This window comes from Rhincodon typus, chromosome 37 (genome assembly GCF_021869965.1).
Source record: "Rhincodon typus isolate 14 chromosome 37, sRhiTyp1.1, whole genome shotgun sequence".
Classification (NCBI taxonomy): Eukaryota; Metazoa; Chordata; class Chondrichthyes; order Orectolobiformes; family Rhincodontidae; genus Rhincodon; species Rhincodon typus.
The window spans coordinates 15,189,912-15,205,816 of NC_063368.1; the positions used below are offsets into that span (position 1 = coordinate 15,189,912).

The 15,905-nt window shown below is 41.8% G+C and overlaps 1 protein-coding gene across 1 annotated transcript in view; it reads right to left on the minus strand.

Annotated features, from left to right (window-relative positions):
* Nucleotides 1-15,905, minus strand: part of aldh16a1 (aldehyde dehydrogenase 16 family, member A1) — a 64,087-nt gene that overhangs the window by 37,372 nt on the left and 10,810 nt on the right. Inside the window, exons 3-5 of the mRNA XM_048617369.1 lie at nt 14,220-14,346; nt 11,873-12,051; nt 8,818-8,895 (exon numbers count right to left, since the gene is read on the minus strand). Coding sequence (XP_048473326.1) covers nt 8,818-8,895; nt 11,873-12,051; nt 14,220-14,346 — 384 coding nt within the window. The remainder of the gene's footprint in view (nt 1-8,817; nt 8,896-11,872; nt 12,052-14,219; nt 14,347-15,905) is intronic.

Genomic DNA, 15,905 nt, shown 5'->3' on the forward strand with positions numbered 1-15,905 from the left:
CCAAGAAAATATTGGGGAAACACAGAAGGTCTGGTTGGGACAGTAACAGGGTTTCTGGTTTGAGTCCAATATGACTCTTCTTCTGAGTGCACGACGTCCAGGCCAGTCACTCTCACCCCTCGAGTTCAGCCTTTTTGTCCATTTTTGAACCAAAGCCACATCAAGGTCAAGAGCTGGGTGATGCTGGCAGAATACAAACTGAGCATCAGTGAGCAGAATTTGCTGAGAAGGTGCTGGTTGACAGCACCTTTAATCATTTTGCTGATGATCAAAAATAGGCTGACAGGGGGATAAATGGCCAGGTGGGATTTGTCCGATCTTTTGTCTACAGGGCATACATGGTCAATTTTCTACATTACCAGGTAGATGTTGCTGTTGCATGAATAGTTTTGCTTGGAACATGGCAAGTTCTGGAGCAAATGTGCTCATGACTATGACTGGAATATTGTCAGGGGCCACAGCCTTTGCATTTATCCAGTACCTTTAGTCATTCTTTATACTGTATAGGGTGAAATCAACTTGACTGAATACTGGCATCTCCATTTTTGGGTGCCTCTGAAGAAGCAGAGATGGCTTTTCCACTTAGTACATCTGATTGAAGATTACGGCAATGCATCATTAGCCTTATCGTTTGCACTGACGTGCTGGGCTCCTCCGTCATTCAGATGGGGATATTTGTGGTGCCATCTCCTCCAGTAAGTTGTTTAATTGTTCATCACTATTCATGACTGGATGTGGCAGGACTTCAGAGCCTCGATCTGATCCATCAGTTGTGAAAGCCTTAGTCTAGTCTATCACTTGCTGCTTATAAGAACGAGGAGCAGGAGTAGGCCGTCTGGCCCTTCGAGCCTGCTCCGCCATTCAATAAGATCATGGCTGATCCTTTCGTGGACTCAGATCCACTTACCCGTGTTCTCACCGTATCCCTACCGTATCCCTTAATTCCTTTATTGTTCAAAAAAGATCTACCTTTCTTTTTTAAAAACATTTACTGAAGTAGCGTCAACTACTTCACTGGGCAAGGAATTCCATAGATTAACAACCCTCTGGGTGAAGAAATTCCTTCTCAGTTCAATCCTAAATCTGCTCCCTCTAATCTTGAGGCTATGCCCTCTGACATGCAAGCAGTCCAATGCTGTCGCTTCACTGAGGGTAGACACTTCATTTTTAGATATAAGAGATAACAAGGTGTAGAGCTGGATGAACACAGCAGGCCAAGCAGCATGAAAGGAGCAGGAAAGCTGATGTTTCGGGCCTAGACCCCTCTTCAGAAGATGGTGTTGCTGCTCCTAGCATACCCTCTTGCACTCTTCATTGAGCCACAAATAATCCCTTGCTCTGATGGCAATGGTAGAGTGGAAGGTATGCCAAGCTGAGTTTGCAGATCGTGTTAAAATTCAATTCTGTTGCTAATGACGACCCATAGTGCTTTGTGGACACTCAGGTTTGAATTGCTAAATCTATTTGACATCTATTCCATTCAGCCCAGAGATAATGCCACACAACACAATGGAAGGTAATCTCATTGCAAAGATGGGACTTCATCTCCACAAGGACTCTGCGATGGTCACTCCTAACAATACAATTAAGGGCGCACTTATAGCAGGTAGAATGATGAGGATGAGATTCAACGTGCTTGTTCCCTCACCATGCAACACATCCAGTCCACAACTACGACCTTCAGGACTTGATCACTTGATCAGTAATGGTGCTGCTGAGCCAATCTTGATGATGAGGTCCTGGTGGCGAGCAATACTTGTATCCCTGAATTATCAGTGCAGCAACAACACCACTATGACATAGCTTCCACACCAAAAGACAAATTACATGAGCATGGCTGCACCAGGCAAAACACTGCATTGGAGATAGACTTACACCACATTAAAAGCGGAGGTGAGAAATCTCTTCCCTCAATGTTAGGAATCTTTAGAACTCAGAAACCTATGATGGTCTGAATGAGATTGACTTACTGTGCAAAAATCTCGCAATCAAGGGTTATTCAGATAGGTTGGACAAGTACAGCTGCGGCAAAAAGATAGGGCCAGTTGAATGGTGGAGCAGCTTTAAGGGGCTACGCAAACCTGTACCTATTATTTCTTGCCCTTGTATAAACAAATACAAGTCGCTTTCTGTAGCAGTAGCATAATTTCTAAAAGCAATTCGAGAGTGGTCCGAGAGCCATCACAAAATGAAGTCACAGCAGAAATACTACCAGTAGTCTCAAATTAAAAGGAAATAGCTAGAAGATTTACTCTAAAATACAAGGTAGTTTGCTATCGTGTGCATATTCCACAGCCCGAAGCTAGCTTTAGCCTCCTCTAACTCTAGCATCAAATGACATTCATTCACTGCTATGTACAAAATAGGAATTGTAGCTGAGCAAAGGTGACAGGGATTCGTCTCTTCCCTGTGAATACTTCAACCGTGCCATCAAGCCATGCTAGTGGCCAATTTGCCTTCCTTGGCACTGTAAAAAGGAAAAGATTCTTATACAATTAAGTACACATTATTTGGAGTAAACACCTTCACTGATTGCTCTTCTAAGCACTGCAAACTGATGCATAAAAACAAAGATAAGCTGCTAATTAGTATATAGACCACAAAGAATGAGAGATAATGATCTCCCTTTGAACTAGAAATAAAAATTAGGCCAAGAGTTGGCCAAAAATCTTTGCATCACTTCACTGGCCTGGAATTTATAGCCTTAACTGGCAGTACAATTGCAAATGGTACAATTGCAATCTGCATGCCAGATGGTCTGAACTAAATTAGTCTTTTCGTGAATGAGTTGTAGAGTGTGACTAAGTTCCTAATTGTGGAGTTGCTGAGTGGCTTGTTCCCTTGTCCAGATACCTTGGTGCAGCTTGAAGCAGTGCCACATATTTAATGTTGCCATTCGGATGATTGGGTGGTACGGCGGCTCAGTGGTTAGCACTGCAGCCTCACTGTGCCAGGGAACCGGGTTAGATTCCAACCTCGAGTGAATGTCTGTGTGAAGTTTGCATGTTCTCCCCGTGTCTGCATTGGTTTCCTCTGGGTGGTCCGGTTTCCTTCAACATTCCAAAGATGTGCAGTTTAGTTGGATTGGCCATGCTACAATGTGCAGGCTAGGTGGATTAGCCATGGGAAATGCAGGGTTATGGGGGTGGGGGTGTGAGTGGGATGCACTTCAGAGAGTCAGTGTATACTCGATGGACTGAATGGCCTAGTCCCACACTGTAGGGGCTCTATGATAAAAAGGAGTTTTGAGAAACCAATGCTTTTTTCATTAATTAGGCTACATTTAGCGCCGTTCTGGTCGCCACACCATAGGAGGATGTGCAGGCTTTGGACAGAGTGCAAAAGACGTTTACCAGGATGTTGCCTGGATTGGATTGTATTAGCTGTAAGGAGAGGTCGGCCAAACTTAGGATGGTTTTGCTAGAGCATCAGAGACTGAGGGGGGAACCTATTAGAAACATACAAAATTATTGGAGGCATGGATAGGGTGGATAGTCGCAGTGCGGAAGTGTCAAACACTGGGGTGGTGTTTGATTAAAGTGAGGGCGGAAGTTTAAAGAAGACATGACAGTGTTTTTTTTTAAAACAGAGAATAATAGGTACCTGGAACGTGCTGCCGTGGGAGGTGGTCGAAGCAGTTTCGACAACAATATTTAACAGTCATTTAGTCTGACACATCAACAGGCAGGGAATAGAGGAACAGGGACCATGTACAGGCAAGTTGGATTAGCTTAGAATGGTATCATAGTCAGCACAGAGATGGCGGGCTGAAGGGCCTGTTCCTGTGCTGTTCAATTCTATGTTCTTTGAATCACCACTTTTTGAAGATAAACGGGTCATGTTTCTTCAGACTTTGCTCTAAATTCTGTACTCTGGCATTAGGAATCAGTCTGCTAGCCTCTTTCTCCACTGCCTCCAAGGATTAAATATCCCTCACATTCAGTTTGCAATGGATCTAACCTTTAGGACTGAGATGAGGAGACATTTCTTTTTTTTTTAAATAAACATTCTCAGGATGTGGGCATCACTGGCTATTTATTACCCAGACGGCAGTTAAGAGTAAACCACATTGAGTCTGGAGTCACATGTAGGCAGACTCCTCCCCAGAAGGCAGTAGTGAACCAGAAGGGTTTTTCCGACAATCGATTTCATGGCCATCATTAGACTCTTAATTTCAGATTTTTATTGACTTCAAATTCTAATCATCTGTCATGGCAGGATTTGAACCCAGGTCCCCAGAACATCACCTGGATCTAATAGTCTGGCAATAATACCACTGGGCCACCATCTTCCCGGACCACACTTACTGGGGTATCCTCAGATCCCTAACAATAAAAATCAGACAATCTGTTCAGGATTAATGTTTATGGGGTGTTGCTGTTTACTAACCTTACAAAGTGGGCATAAAGTATTTTGGATTCTCCAAGTCACAAAGGCCACCATAAAGAAAAGAATTTCTTTTCTCTAAGTCACAATTTTTAGGGATAATATCCAACACTTAAAAAATAATTCATACAATGCGGCATCGCTGGCTAGGTCAGCATTCATGGCCCATCGGTAATTGCCCTTAAGTAGTTGGTGGTGAGTTGCCCTTTTGAACTGCAGCAATCACGTGGTCTAAGTACATGTTGAGTGCTGCTGGGGAAGGAGTTCCAGAATTTTAAACCAGCGATTGGTTTCAACTCAGAATGATGAGAGACTTGGAGGAGAACTTGCAGATGATGACATTCCTACACATCCCCTGTCCTCCTACGGAATAGAGATCATGTGTTCTGGAAGGTTTTTTTGAACACACCTTACTGAGTTGATGGTCTGCATTTTGAAGATGGACTAAACTGCTTGCATTGAGAGATGCTGGTGGACGGTGTGCACATTGAAAGTGTTTGATGGGTGGCCAATCAAATGGACTGTTTTGTCCTGAATGGTGTTGAGCTTCTTGAGTATTGTTGAAGCTGCACTCATCCAGACAAGTGGACAGCATTCCACCACACTCCTGATTTGTGCCTTGCAGATGGTGGACAGGATCTGGGGAGTCAGCGGCAAGTTACTCACCACAGAATTCCTAACCTCTGATCTGCTCTAGTTGCTACAATATTTATATGACTGGTTCAGTTCAGTTTCTGGTGAATGGTAACCTTCAAGATGCTGATAGTGGGAAATTCAGCAATGGTAATGCTATTGAATATCAAGGGCCGAGAATTGGTTTGCCTTGTTGGATATGGGTCATTGCATGACAATTTCTACTTGCTACGTATCTGCCTAAACATGTCTTTTGTCCAGGTTTTTCTGCATATGGACATGGACTGCTTTGACACGTGAGGAGTTATGAATAATGCTGGACATCATTTCAGCTCTGTTCATATGTCTATGTTCTGGCATTAGGGGCCAGTCTGTTAGCTTCTATCTGCTTAAGGCCTAATTATGTCAGAAGGTAAGTTGATGAATAAAACTGAACAAATGCAAGAGACCAGGACTTTATGACTGAGTTGAGGAGAAATTTCTTCACTCAGAGGATGTTGGTACATAGTTAGAGTATATTCAGGAATATGATTGCAATATGTTTAGACACTAAGGCAATGAAGGGATATGGGGTGGGGCAATAAGGTGGAGCTGAGCCAAAAGATGAGCTGTAACCTAATTAAATGGTTCTTTGTAACAGTGGAAGATGATTTTTAAAAATAGACAGCAGAAATACTATCAGTAGTTTCAAACTGAAAGGAAATTGCTAGAAGATTTACACTGAGATACAAGATTATTTGCTACCTCGTGCATATTAAAGATAGCTGCAGCTATCTTTAAGTTCCTTTAACTCTAGCATCAACGAACTTCAATGACACTTTGCACAAAATAGGGATTGCAGCCAAGTGAAGGTGTGAGGAATTGGTGTTCACTATGGAGAAGCCTCAGCTTGGACATTGGCTGTTAGTGGTCAACTTGCCTTCTTTGGCACTATAAAAAGGAAGAGATTTTCGCACAAATGGAAGTACATTATCTGGAATAAACTACTTCACTGTCTACCCTGCTAAATACCATAAGCTGATGCAAACAATAAAGATAAACTGAAACAACAAGGTGTGGAGCTGGATAAACACAGCAGGCCAAGCAGCCAAGGAGGAGCAGGAAAGCTGATGTTTCGAGTCTGGACCCTTCTTCAGAAAAGATCAGTTTATAGAGCAATTAAGTGACAAAGCATTTCAGATAGCAATCTCCCTTTGAGTGACAAACAACAATTAGGTCAAGAGTTGGCCAATTTGACTCACTCCACATGACATCAAGAAAAGGCGATGGTCCCTACAATACTTTGGCACAGTAATGAAGATCGATGTTCTAGAACTAATGGAGCCTCTAATCAAGCTGTTCCAGTACAGTTACAACAGTAACATCAACCAATGGGCCCAGCTATGCCCTGTCTACAAGTGTCAGGCAAATTCAACCTAGTCAATTACTGCCCTTGTCTACTCTCAATCCTCAGCAAAGTGATGGAGCATACAAGCAGATGAAACAGGTCACTCGGTCCTCTTTATTCCCCAGTTGCCTTAAGTTCTTGTTGGCAAGGGAATCTATCAACACAAAAAAAAACAAAACAACAGCAATTGCTGTAAATTGGAAACAAAAACAGGAATTGCTGGAAAAGCTCAGCAGGTCTGGCAGTATCCGTGAAGAAAAAAAAAGTTAACAGTCTGTGGAAGGGTCATTCAACCCGAAATATTAGCTCTGATTTCTCTCTACCGATGCTGACAGACCTGCTGAGCTTTTCCAGCAATTTCTTTAAGAACTAATCTACATCTGCCTTAAAAATAAGCAATGAGAACACGTGCCACATTCTGAGGCAAAGTTCCAACCTCTCATGACACTCTGGGGGGGGAAAAAATTCCCATCATCTCTATCCTTAAAAGATGACCAAATTCTGGACAGATCCATAACAGGAAACATCCTTCGCACATCCATCTTGTTAATACTGCTCAGAATCTTACATAATTCAATTAAGTCAACCCTCACTGTTCTGAGCTAAGTGAAAACAGGCCCAATCTTTTCTTATAAGACACGCTGCTCATTCCAGGCATCAATCAAGTAAACCTCCACTGAACTGCCTCCAACATATTTACACCCTACCTTATACAAGATGGCCAAAACTGCAGAGTGTTCGAGATGTGGTCTCAATGCCCTATATAATTGACTTTTATATTCAGTTCCTCTAGTCGTAAAGGATAAAATTCCATTAGCCTTCTTTATCACTTGCTGTATCAGCATACTAGCTTTTTATGACTTATCCACTCAAACATCTGGATCCTTCTGTACCTCAGAATTCTGCACTCACCATTTAAACAGCATTGTTCTTTTATTCTTCCTGTCAATGTGTACAACTTCACGTTTTCCTCCATTATACTCCACCTATCAGATTTTTGTCCATTCACAAACTATGTCTGTCTAATTGGTCTATGTCCTTGTTATGTCATCTTCACAACATACTTCCTGACCTGTCATGGTGTCATCTGCAAACTTAGCAACGATGTACTCAATCTCTACATCCAAATTATTGAAATAAATTGTAAAAAGTTGAGTCCAGCACAGACCCCTCTGGGACCCCACTCATCACATCCTGCCAATCTGAAAAAAAAACACTAATGCATATTCTCTATTTTCTTTCAATCAGCATGCTGACATATTTGCCCCTTACACCAACAGCTCCTACTTTGCACAGTAACTTTTTACATGGATCCTTTTCAGATGCCTTCTGAAAATCCTAGTGCAGTCCAACAATGGGATCCCCTTTACCCACAATACATTTTACCCTTTAAAAAAACTCCAATAAATTGGTTAAACACTATTTTCCTTTCACAAAGCCATGTTGAGTCTTCCAGATTACTTTGGTTATTTCCAAGTAGCCAGTTGTAACACCGTTCCCAAGACAGGCCTCGAGCTAACTCAGCTTTATTTTCCTGCCTCCCTCTTTTCTTGCATAAACGGCTAACATTCACTATTTTCCAGTTCATTGGAACCTTTCCATAATTTAGTGAATTTAGGAAAATTAGCACTAATGCATTGACTACTTTATCAGCCACCTCTCTCAAAATCATAGGATGAAATCCATCAGGAACCAAAGAGTCATCAACTCCAGCTCCTTCAGTTTGCTCAGTCTTGCTTCTCGAAGGATAATTTTAGCAAGTTCTCCTCCTCCACCAGCCTCTTGATATATAGGTTTTATTAGGATAGTTTTTGTATGCTCTAATATGAAGAGAGATGAAATGAACAAATTTTTCTTCTGCCATTTCCTTACCAACACCCCATTCTCACCCTGTTGATGGCCAACACTCTCTCTACTTCCTTTTATACCATTTTAGATACCAGTTGAAACTCTCACTTACTGTTTTCACATTTCTAGCTTCCTCTCATGCTCCAATTCATTTCTCCTTTTAGTCTTTCTCTGCAGTTCTTTGTATTCTGACCTGTCATCTGACTTGCCACTCCCTTCACACAATGATATACTTTTTCCTTAAGTTTGATGCTTTCATTAACTTTAGATAATCACAGATGGTGCACGCACCCTGTGAATTTTTTATAGTAGGAATGTACTTATTCTTCATACTCTGAAATATTCCTTTAAATGTGTGCCACTGATTCTCTACTGATCCATCTCCTAGTCTAAAATCCCACTTCACTACAGCTACCTCAGCTTTCATGCCCAAATAATTGACTTTTAAGTTAAGTTTAACATATTAATCATAGACCCACTCTTCTCCCTTCCAAACTGGATGTAAATTAGATTATATTACGATCTCTGCTAGCTAGAGATGCCTTTGAGGTGTAGTGTCTCACCCATAGCGAGAGCTGGACAAATTTTCCATGTCAGCAACATCAAAGGGAAGTTCCACGGAACAATTGCTGCAACAACACCTGAGTAAAGAGGAAGGAAAATGTTTGTTATACTACTTAATAGCAAAACAAGACAGTACCTTCAAAAAAATTTGCAATCCTCACTGTGTGGAACCCTGACATTTTTTCATAGAATTCTCATCTTTGAACAAGGTTTACATGCTATCAAATGTAAAAGCAAATAATTTAAGATTACACAAATGGGAGTTGGTTGGCATAGATGATCTCACAAAAAGCAAGAATGTACTATCTCTGCTGTCTGTAGTAATCCTCTCATCTACACAGTTTTAGATGATGAATGCTACTTATGTTCTTAAATGCTCAATGAGTTTGGAGCTGTCCCACCTCCTAGCACAAATGCTTATTCAGTTGAATTTGGCACTCATTTTTCAGCACCATGGAGGGACCACAAAGGGAGGGAGGTGTGGAAAATGGAATAGATCGCACTGGTAGAACAGGCAAGCTCCTCCAAGATTAGGCTGAATGGACAAAACCATGCATGATCCAAGTAGGCTTAATGAGGTAAAGTTAATTGTGTCTATCGTTTGTTGCAGCTGACCTGGGAGTCCTAAACGGAGCAGTGTAAAAGGAGATTACTGGCGTTTCTAAGTCATATTTTATCTCGTGTAATTTTATCAGAATGTAAACTAGGACATGACAAGAGACAGCCATGTACGCAGCCCATGTGGCACTTGCCCTGGGACTGTTTGACGGGAACAATGTGGAGGGAACTTTATTCTGTATCTAAACCCCATACAGTAAATGCCCTGGGAGTGTTTGATGGGTACAACGTTAGGAGAGTTGGACTTTAAATCCATGTTGCAGCAATGCTTGTTATGGATGTCTTTGTGGAAAGTGAAAGGTCAGCTTGGTTGGGGGTCGGGGCAGGTGGAATCACAAGATACAACCCAGTGTAGCTTTGATGCTTTCCTTTCATGATCAAACAGTTTGGCAACAAATCCTACATATCTCAGGCATTTGTAAGTCCTACTTCTGTTCCTACATCTTATGGTCTATTGGGGATGAGGCAGAAAAATGGATTTGAGGATTAACAGATCAGCCATGCTCTCAGCGAATGGTGGAGCAGACTCAATGAGCCGAGTGGCCTACTTCTGCTCCTACATCTTATGAGTTGTGACTACTTGAATGGGGTGCACTGCTGGATCACTGGCATGTGACAGTGCACTAGAACACAAGTCACTGCCTTCAAACTGACGGAGAAACAGTACGTAACTAAACCAACAAAAACACTGTTGGTAGCAGCTCGCTAGTCAGGCAGTGCCCTGGAGACTCTGGTTCATCCTCTGCTGAAACAATCACATCACAATTTCAACAGTTTTGCTCTGCTATTTGCTGCAAAAATACAATCAGATCTTTCCCTCTTTCAAACCTTTAACATGTGTTCCAACATTCAGTGCTTTTTTGCAATCTCGTTTTGCACACCAGTTAGCAATACACTGAAGAAATACAAACAGCATTTCGTGCATGGGATGAGGAAATCTGAAAAGGGCTTTGGATGGGAGTTTGTACTAATCTCACTTAACAACCTCACTAAAGCTGAGTTCTGAAACTTAAGATAGCTGACTCAAAAATATATTTCCCGCTTGTTCTTTATTTAAAACACTTTCAGTCCGTTGCCTCCTCCTAGTGGTAGGAGGGAATAATAACACATGGCATAAAGTTATTTAGGAAATCTCAACATAGAGGCGAGCAGCGAGTGTCAGGGTGCCAGTTATATAGATTAACAGAGTGCAATTAAAGGAGGTGCCTTGGGAACACAGCTATCGTATGCATTATAAAGCATTGAACTGCTCTGCACAATGAGATGGTCTTCTGAGTAGCTGAGAGCTTGATAATCAAACATCTAATTGGAATGAACGATTTAGGAATTTGCATTCTTTCAGAATCTTTCCTAATCTTGTGATGCTAAAGGCACATTGTAGCCAATGAAGCATTTTTTTAAAACGTAGTTACTGCAGTGCACAGTAAGCTCTCACAATTAGCACTGTGATCAAGTAATTTTTCTAATAATGTAGGAATAGGGATAAATATTGACTAGGACACCAGGGGGTAATTCCACTGCCCTTCTTCAAAATAATGTCATGAGGTATTTTAAGCATCCAAGAGGACAGGTCTCAATTTACCATCCCATCTAGAAAGTGTTCAGAAAAGATTTACAAAGGTGTTGTCAGGGTTGGAGGGTTTGAGCTATAGGGAGAGGCTGGATAGGCTGGGGCTATTTTCCCTGGAGCATTGGAGGCTGAGAGGTGACATTATAGAGGTTTATAAAATCATGTGGTGCACAGATAGGGTGAATAGCCAAGATCTTTTACCCCGAGGGTGGGGGAGTCCAAAACTAGAAGGCATAGGTTTAAGGTGAGAGGGGAAAGATTTATTAGGGACCTAACCGGTAAACTTTTCTGTGCAGAGGGTGGTGCATGTCTGGAATGAGCTGCCAGGGGAGGTGGTGGAGGCTGGTTCAATTACAATATTTAAAAGACATCTGGATGGGTATATGAATAGGAAGGGTTTAGAGGGACATCGGCCAAAAGTGAATGGGATGAGGTTAATTTAGAATAGTGGAAGAGTTGGACTGAAGGGTCCGTTTCCGTGCTGTACATCTCTGTGACTCTATGTCACCTCGGACAGTGCCATACACATTCAATGCTGGAGTTGCAGCCTGAGTTACGTGTTCCAAAATACAGAGTAGACTTCGAACCCTCAAGCCTCTGACTCGGCAGCAAGTGCACTACCTATTCAGAGGTTTGTTAAAACAACAGTTCTCATTCTGAAATAAAGCCTATGGAACCGCTTTGATGAGAGGTCACAGACCTGAAACATTTACTTTGTTTCACCCTCAGCAGATGCTGCCAGACCTGTCAAGCACTTCCAGCATTCTCTGCTTTCTCTTATGTCAAATTTCTGGCATCCGCAGTACCATGCTTCTGCAGATCTTTGTCGAAGTGGTTTCTGTGTCCGTAGATGAACTCATACTGACCTACTGGCTTCCAGTTCTTCATTTCAACATCCATTAGCTGTGCCCACCCAGCATGGTGATAGAAGTGTCGTACCACCAATGGGACATCACAGTCTCGTGACTCACGGATTGGCTTCCCGTTGTCCAAGCTCTCCAGAACACTCAATAGCCTCTGGTGTTTCTGAACATTTCTGGCAACACTGCAAAGACAAAACATCATATAGTGACCACTCTGGCACACCATAGCTCTATGTCTCCAGTATTCCAAAATATATATTCCTGAAGCCACCCCACACATTACAGTTTGCAAGGATGACATGGACAGCGCAAGAGGGTTTTTCTTCACTGATTGTGTTTAGTAGGAGCATACAAGAATAGCTCCAGCCAATCTCATTCAAAAAAATACATTCAAACCCGGAGGAAAATTCAAATTACTGCTATAGCTATTATTTATCACCAATAATCTCAATTGGTAGAAGCCAATTACTTCAGTAGTTTCATGCACACTGCAGCTTCATTTCACATATTAAGACTGTAAATGAATGGATGTAAAAATGTACATGGGAACATCACTACTTGCAAATTCCCCTCCAAGCTCCAGCTGTCCTGACTTGAAACTGCACTGTTGTTCCTTCACCATCGTTGCAACTATATCCGAGAACTTCCTCCCTAACAGCACTGCAAGTCTTTCTACATCACAGAATGCAGCAGTTCATGAAGGCAGCTCACTACCACGTTCTCAAGGGCAACATGGGATGGTTGTGACACCCAGTAAATTGCTAAAAGAGTAATATCTCCAGTAATATTTCAATAGTGTTACATACATTACATCTCTCATACTATCAACACAGAAAGCAATTCAGCTGCGTTAACTCTTCCAAAGACCAATGCAATTAGTCCCACTACCTGCTCTCTCACCATATTACTGGAATTGCTTTTAATCATTCAAGCATATATAGGATTCCCTTATGAAAACTACTGTACTATTGAATCTGCTTCAGTCACATGATAGACAATGGATTCCATATACTAGCCACCTTTTGCATAGGAAAGTCTTTTTCCTCCTGTCATCTCTTAGGGGCTCTTTTCCAAATCACCTTACATCTTTGTCCTTTGTTTATAAACATATCTATCCAATCTGCTGTAATTCCTGGAAGGAGCGAACAAGCACAAGTGCATGTGTTTTTGCATTCATGCAAGCGCCTGTCATTGGGGGCTGGGGTAACAGAGCGCGACAGACAGCGTGAGATCTCATATTTGGGATTAAACGTTAAGGTTGCAGTTGGAGCTCTGATGCACCACAGAATGGTACTTGCAGTATCAGCTCAACATACTTGCATCGCTGTACAAGTTTACTGTAGCTGCTAATGGCACCTGTGATGCTGACATCAGCTCAGTAATTTAGTATAACGAACTACTGGATGTTCCTCAATTGCTGACTATGTCAAGGTTCAAAGGCTGAATGGCCTCCTCCTGCTTCTACATTCCTAATAAACAGCCAATGACTTAATCATCCAAGAGTTGGTACCTCTACTTAATTGCTAACATTGATTTGGGGCTCAGTATCTGCCCAAAACTCTCAGCCAATTATATTAATGAGACTTGGTAAAACGGTTGAGCACTGAAATATTTTAAATAACTCAACTTTTCTTCCTGTATATCCAATAAAATAAATCTCTGTAAAGAGCTTGCTCATGAAAACAGTGCAGAGACACTAATTAAGCAGACAAGTGACCAAGACAGTGCTTAGCAAAGCTGGAAATTCAAAAAATCCTTTGCACAGTAAGCAGAACCAAATCCCAGCATGCTGATTACCTTCCAGAAGGAACTGGGCAAAACTGGTACAAAAGCAAAATACTGCAGATACTAAAAAAGCTAAAAATGCTAAAATAAACAGCAGGCCAGAAAACATGGGGTGACAGGAAAAGACAGTAAATGTTTCAAGTCAATGATATTTCAGCAGAGCTGTCACATTCATCAAGGTCACAGGTCTGATGAAAGATCATTGACCTGAAATGCAAACTCTGTTTTTCTCTTCACTGATGCTGCCTGGCCTGTTTAGTGTTTCCAGCATTTATTGCTTTTATAATCAAATTAACATTTTGACAACAATTGGGGCTAAAAGGTGTCATTGTTGCTGCTGAGCAGAACATCCTAGCCTCAGTTCCCAAGTTCAGCAAAATTTAGGGCTAAATGCTCACTGCACCGTGGTCTAAAGGCCAACATGAGACTGCCTGAACTTATTTTAAACAGCACCTGTGTGTGAATAAAGGGGAATTTACAATGCCGTAGCCTAGGGACTGAATTCAAACGCACATCCCACATTGTGACTTAGTGCCTTGTTCCAGTAAGCAACTGAGTATCATACCTGTATAGATGTCTTGCTCGCACATGACAAGGCAGCTTGCTCCAGGACTCATAAGCCCCCTTGGCAACTTTAACTGCCAGCTCTATGTCCGCTTCCTCACCCTCAATGGTGTTGGCCAAAGGTTCCCCTTGAAAGAATAAAATATTTTCGATGAAAGATTGCTGCCTTAGTTGGGCATGGCCACAGTAACAGGAGGCCATTCAGCCTCTGCAGTTTATTCCACCAGTCGATGAAATCACGCTTTATTCTTGTCAAAGCTACAGCCACTTTGTAACTCCATTTACTTGCCTTGGTCCCGCATCCTTTCAGGCACATTGCCAGATATTTGCTAGCTATCTCAGATTTAGAATGGTTTATTTACCTTGCAGCTTCTCATTTTACAGGAGAGCTCTACACATCTACCACACTTTTGTGAGAAGTGTATCCTAATTTTGGTCATAAATAGCCTGGCTCTGATATTAATGTTATTTCTCCTTATCTTAGACTCCGCCACAAGCAAAATAAAAAAAAGTGGTTTTTTCTATGTACCCTACTAATTCCTTTAAAAATTCTCCCTTAATCACAAGTAATAAGATACATAGTCTATGAAAGAACTGCATTGGACATCTACACCTGTATTTCATCCCACCCCATTTATGGGCAGCACGGTCACTCAGTGGTTAGCACTGCTGCCGCACAGCACCAGAGACCCAGGATTGACTGTGTGAAGTTTGCATGTTCTCCCCATGTCTGCATGGGTTTCGTCTTGGTGCTCCAGATTCCTCCCACAATCCAAAGATGTGCAGGTTAGGTAGACTGGCCATGCTAAATTGCCCTTGATGTGCAGGCTAGGTGGATTAGCCATGGTAAATGCAGGATTATGGGGATAGGATGGCATGCTCTTCGGGGTACTGACTCAATAGGCCAAATGGCCTATTTCCTCACTGTAGAAATGCTATGATTTTAAATCCTGCTGCTGAAATCATATTCATGTTTTTGTTCAACTCCTCTGATGCTCCTTTCAAATGTCATCCTATTGTCCACACTGTATAAATATGATTTAATTCAGATACCCATATTCTAATTTACACTGTTCCATTCACCTATCACTCATGCTTTCAGATTTACATTTACATCGACTATATTATGATAGAAACACAGCACCTGCATGACAACACTACTCCCTCAGTACTGCACTGAGGTGTTAGTCTAGTTGTGTGCTCAAGTCCAGGAGTGAGACTTGACCTCACAATCTTCTGACACAGAAATGAGCCACTTTCTTCCTTCTCCACGAAAAGTAGCACATATTATTGCACTCCATACTGTCTATTATAATCTCAGCAAACAACCATAGGTTGTTTAAAATTTGTATTGAAGCTGATTCTATAACTCTCAAACTGGCTGTACAGTATCAGACAGGATTCCATCAACTATCCAAGTAAGGGAGCTGGTAGAGGTTTACCCTTCCATCGTGTATTGTGCGTTGATAGAAATGAATGCAAAAGCACATTTGAGTGGAACAATGCCAAATAGGAATGAATCGCTTGGTTCACCAAATGTGCATATTGAAGCAGGAGTTACGCACAAGGCCTGGGGGCTTTAAGTTCCAGGAACAAAAAAAATGTTTCAGAGATAGTAGGAACTGCAGATGCTGGAGAATCGGAGATAACAAGATGTAGAGCTGGATGAACACAGCAGGCCAAGCAG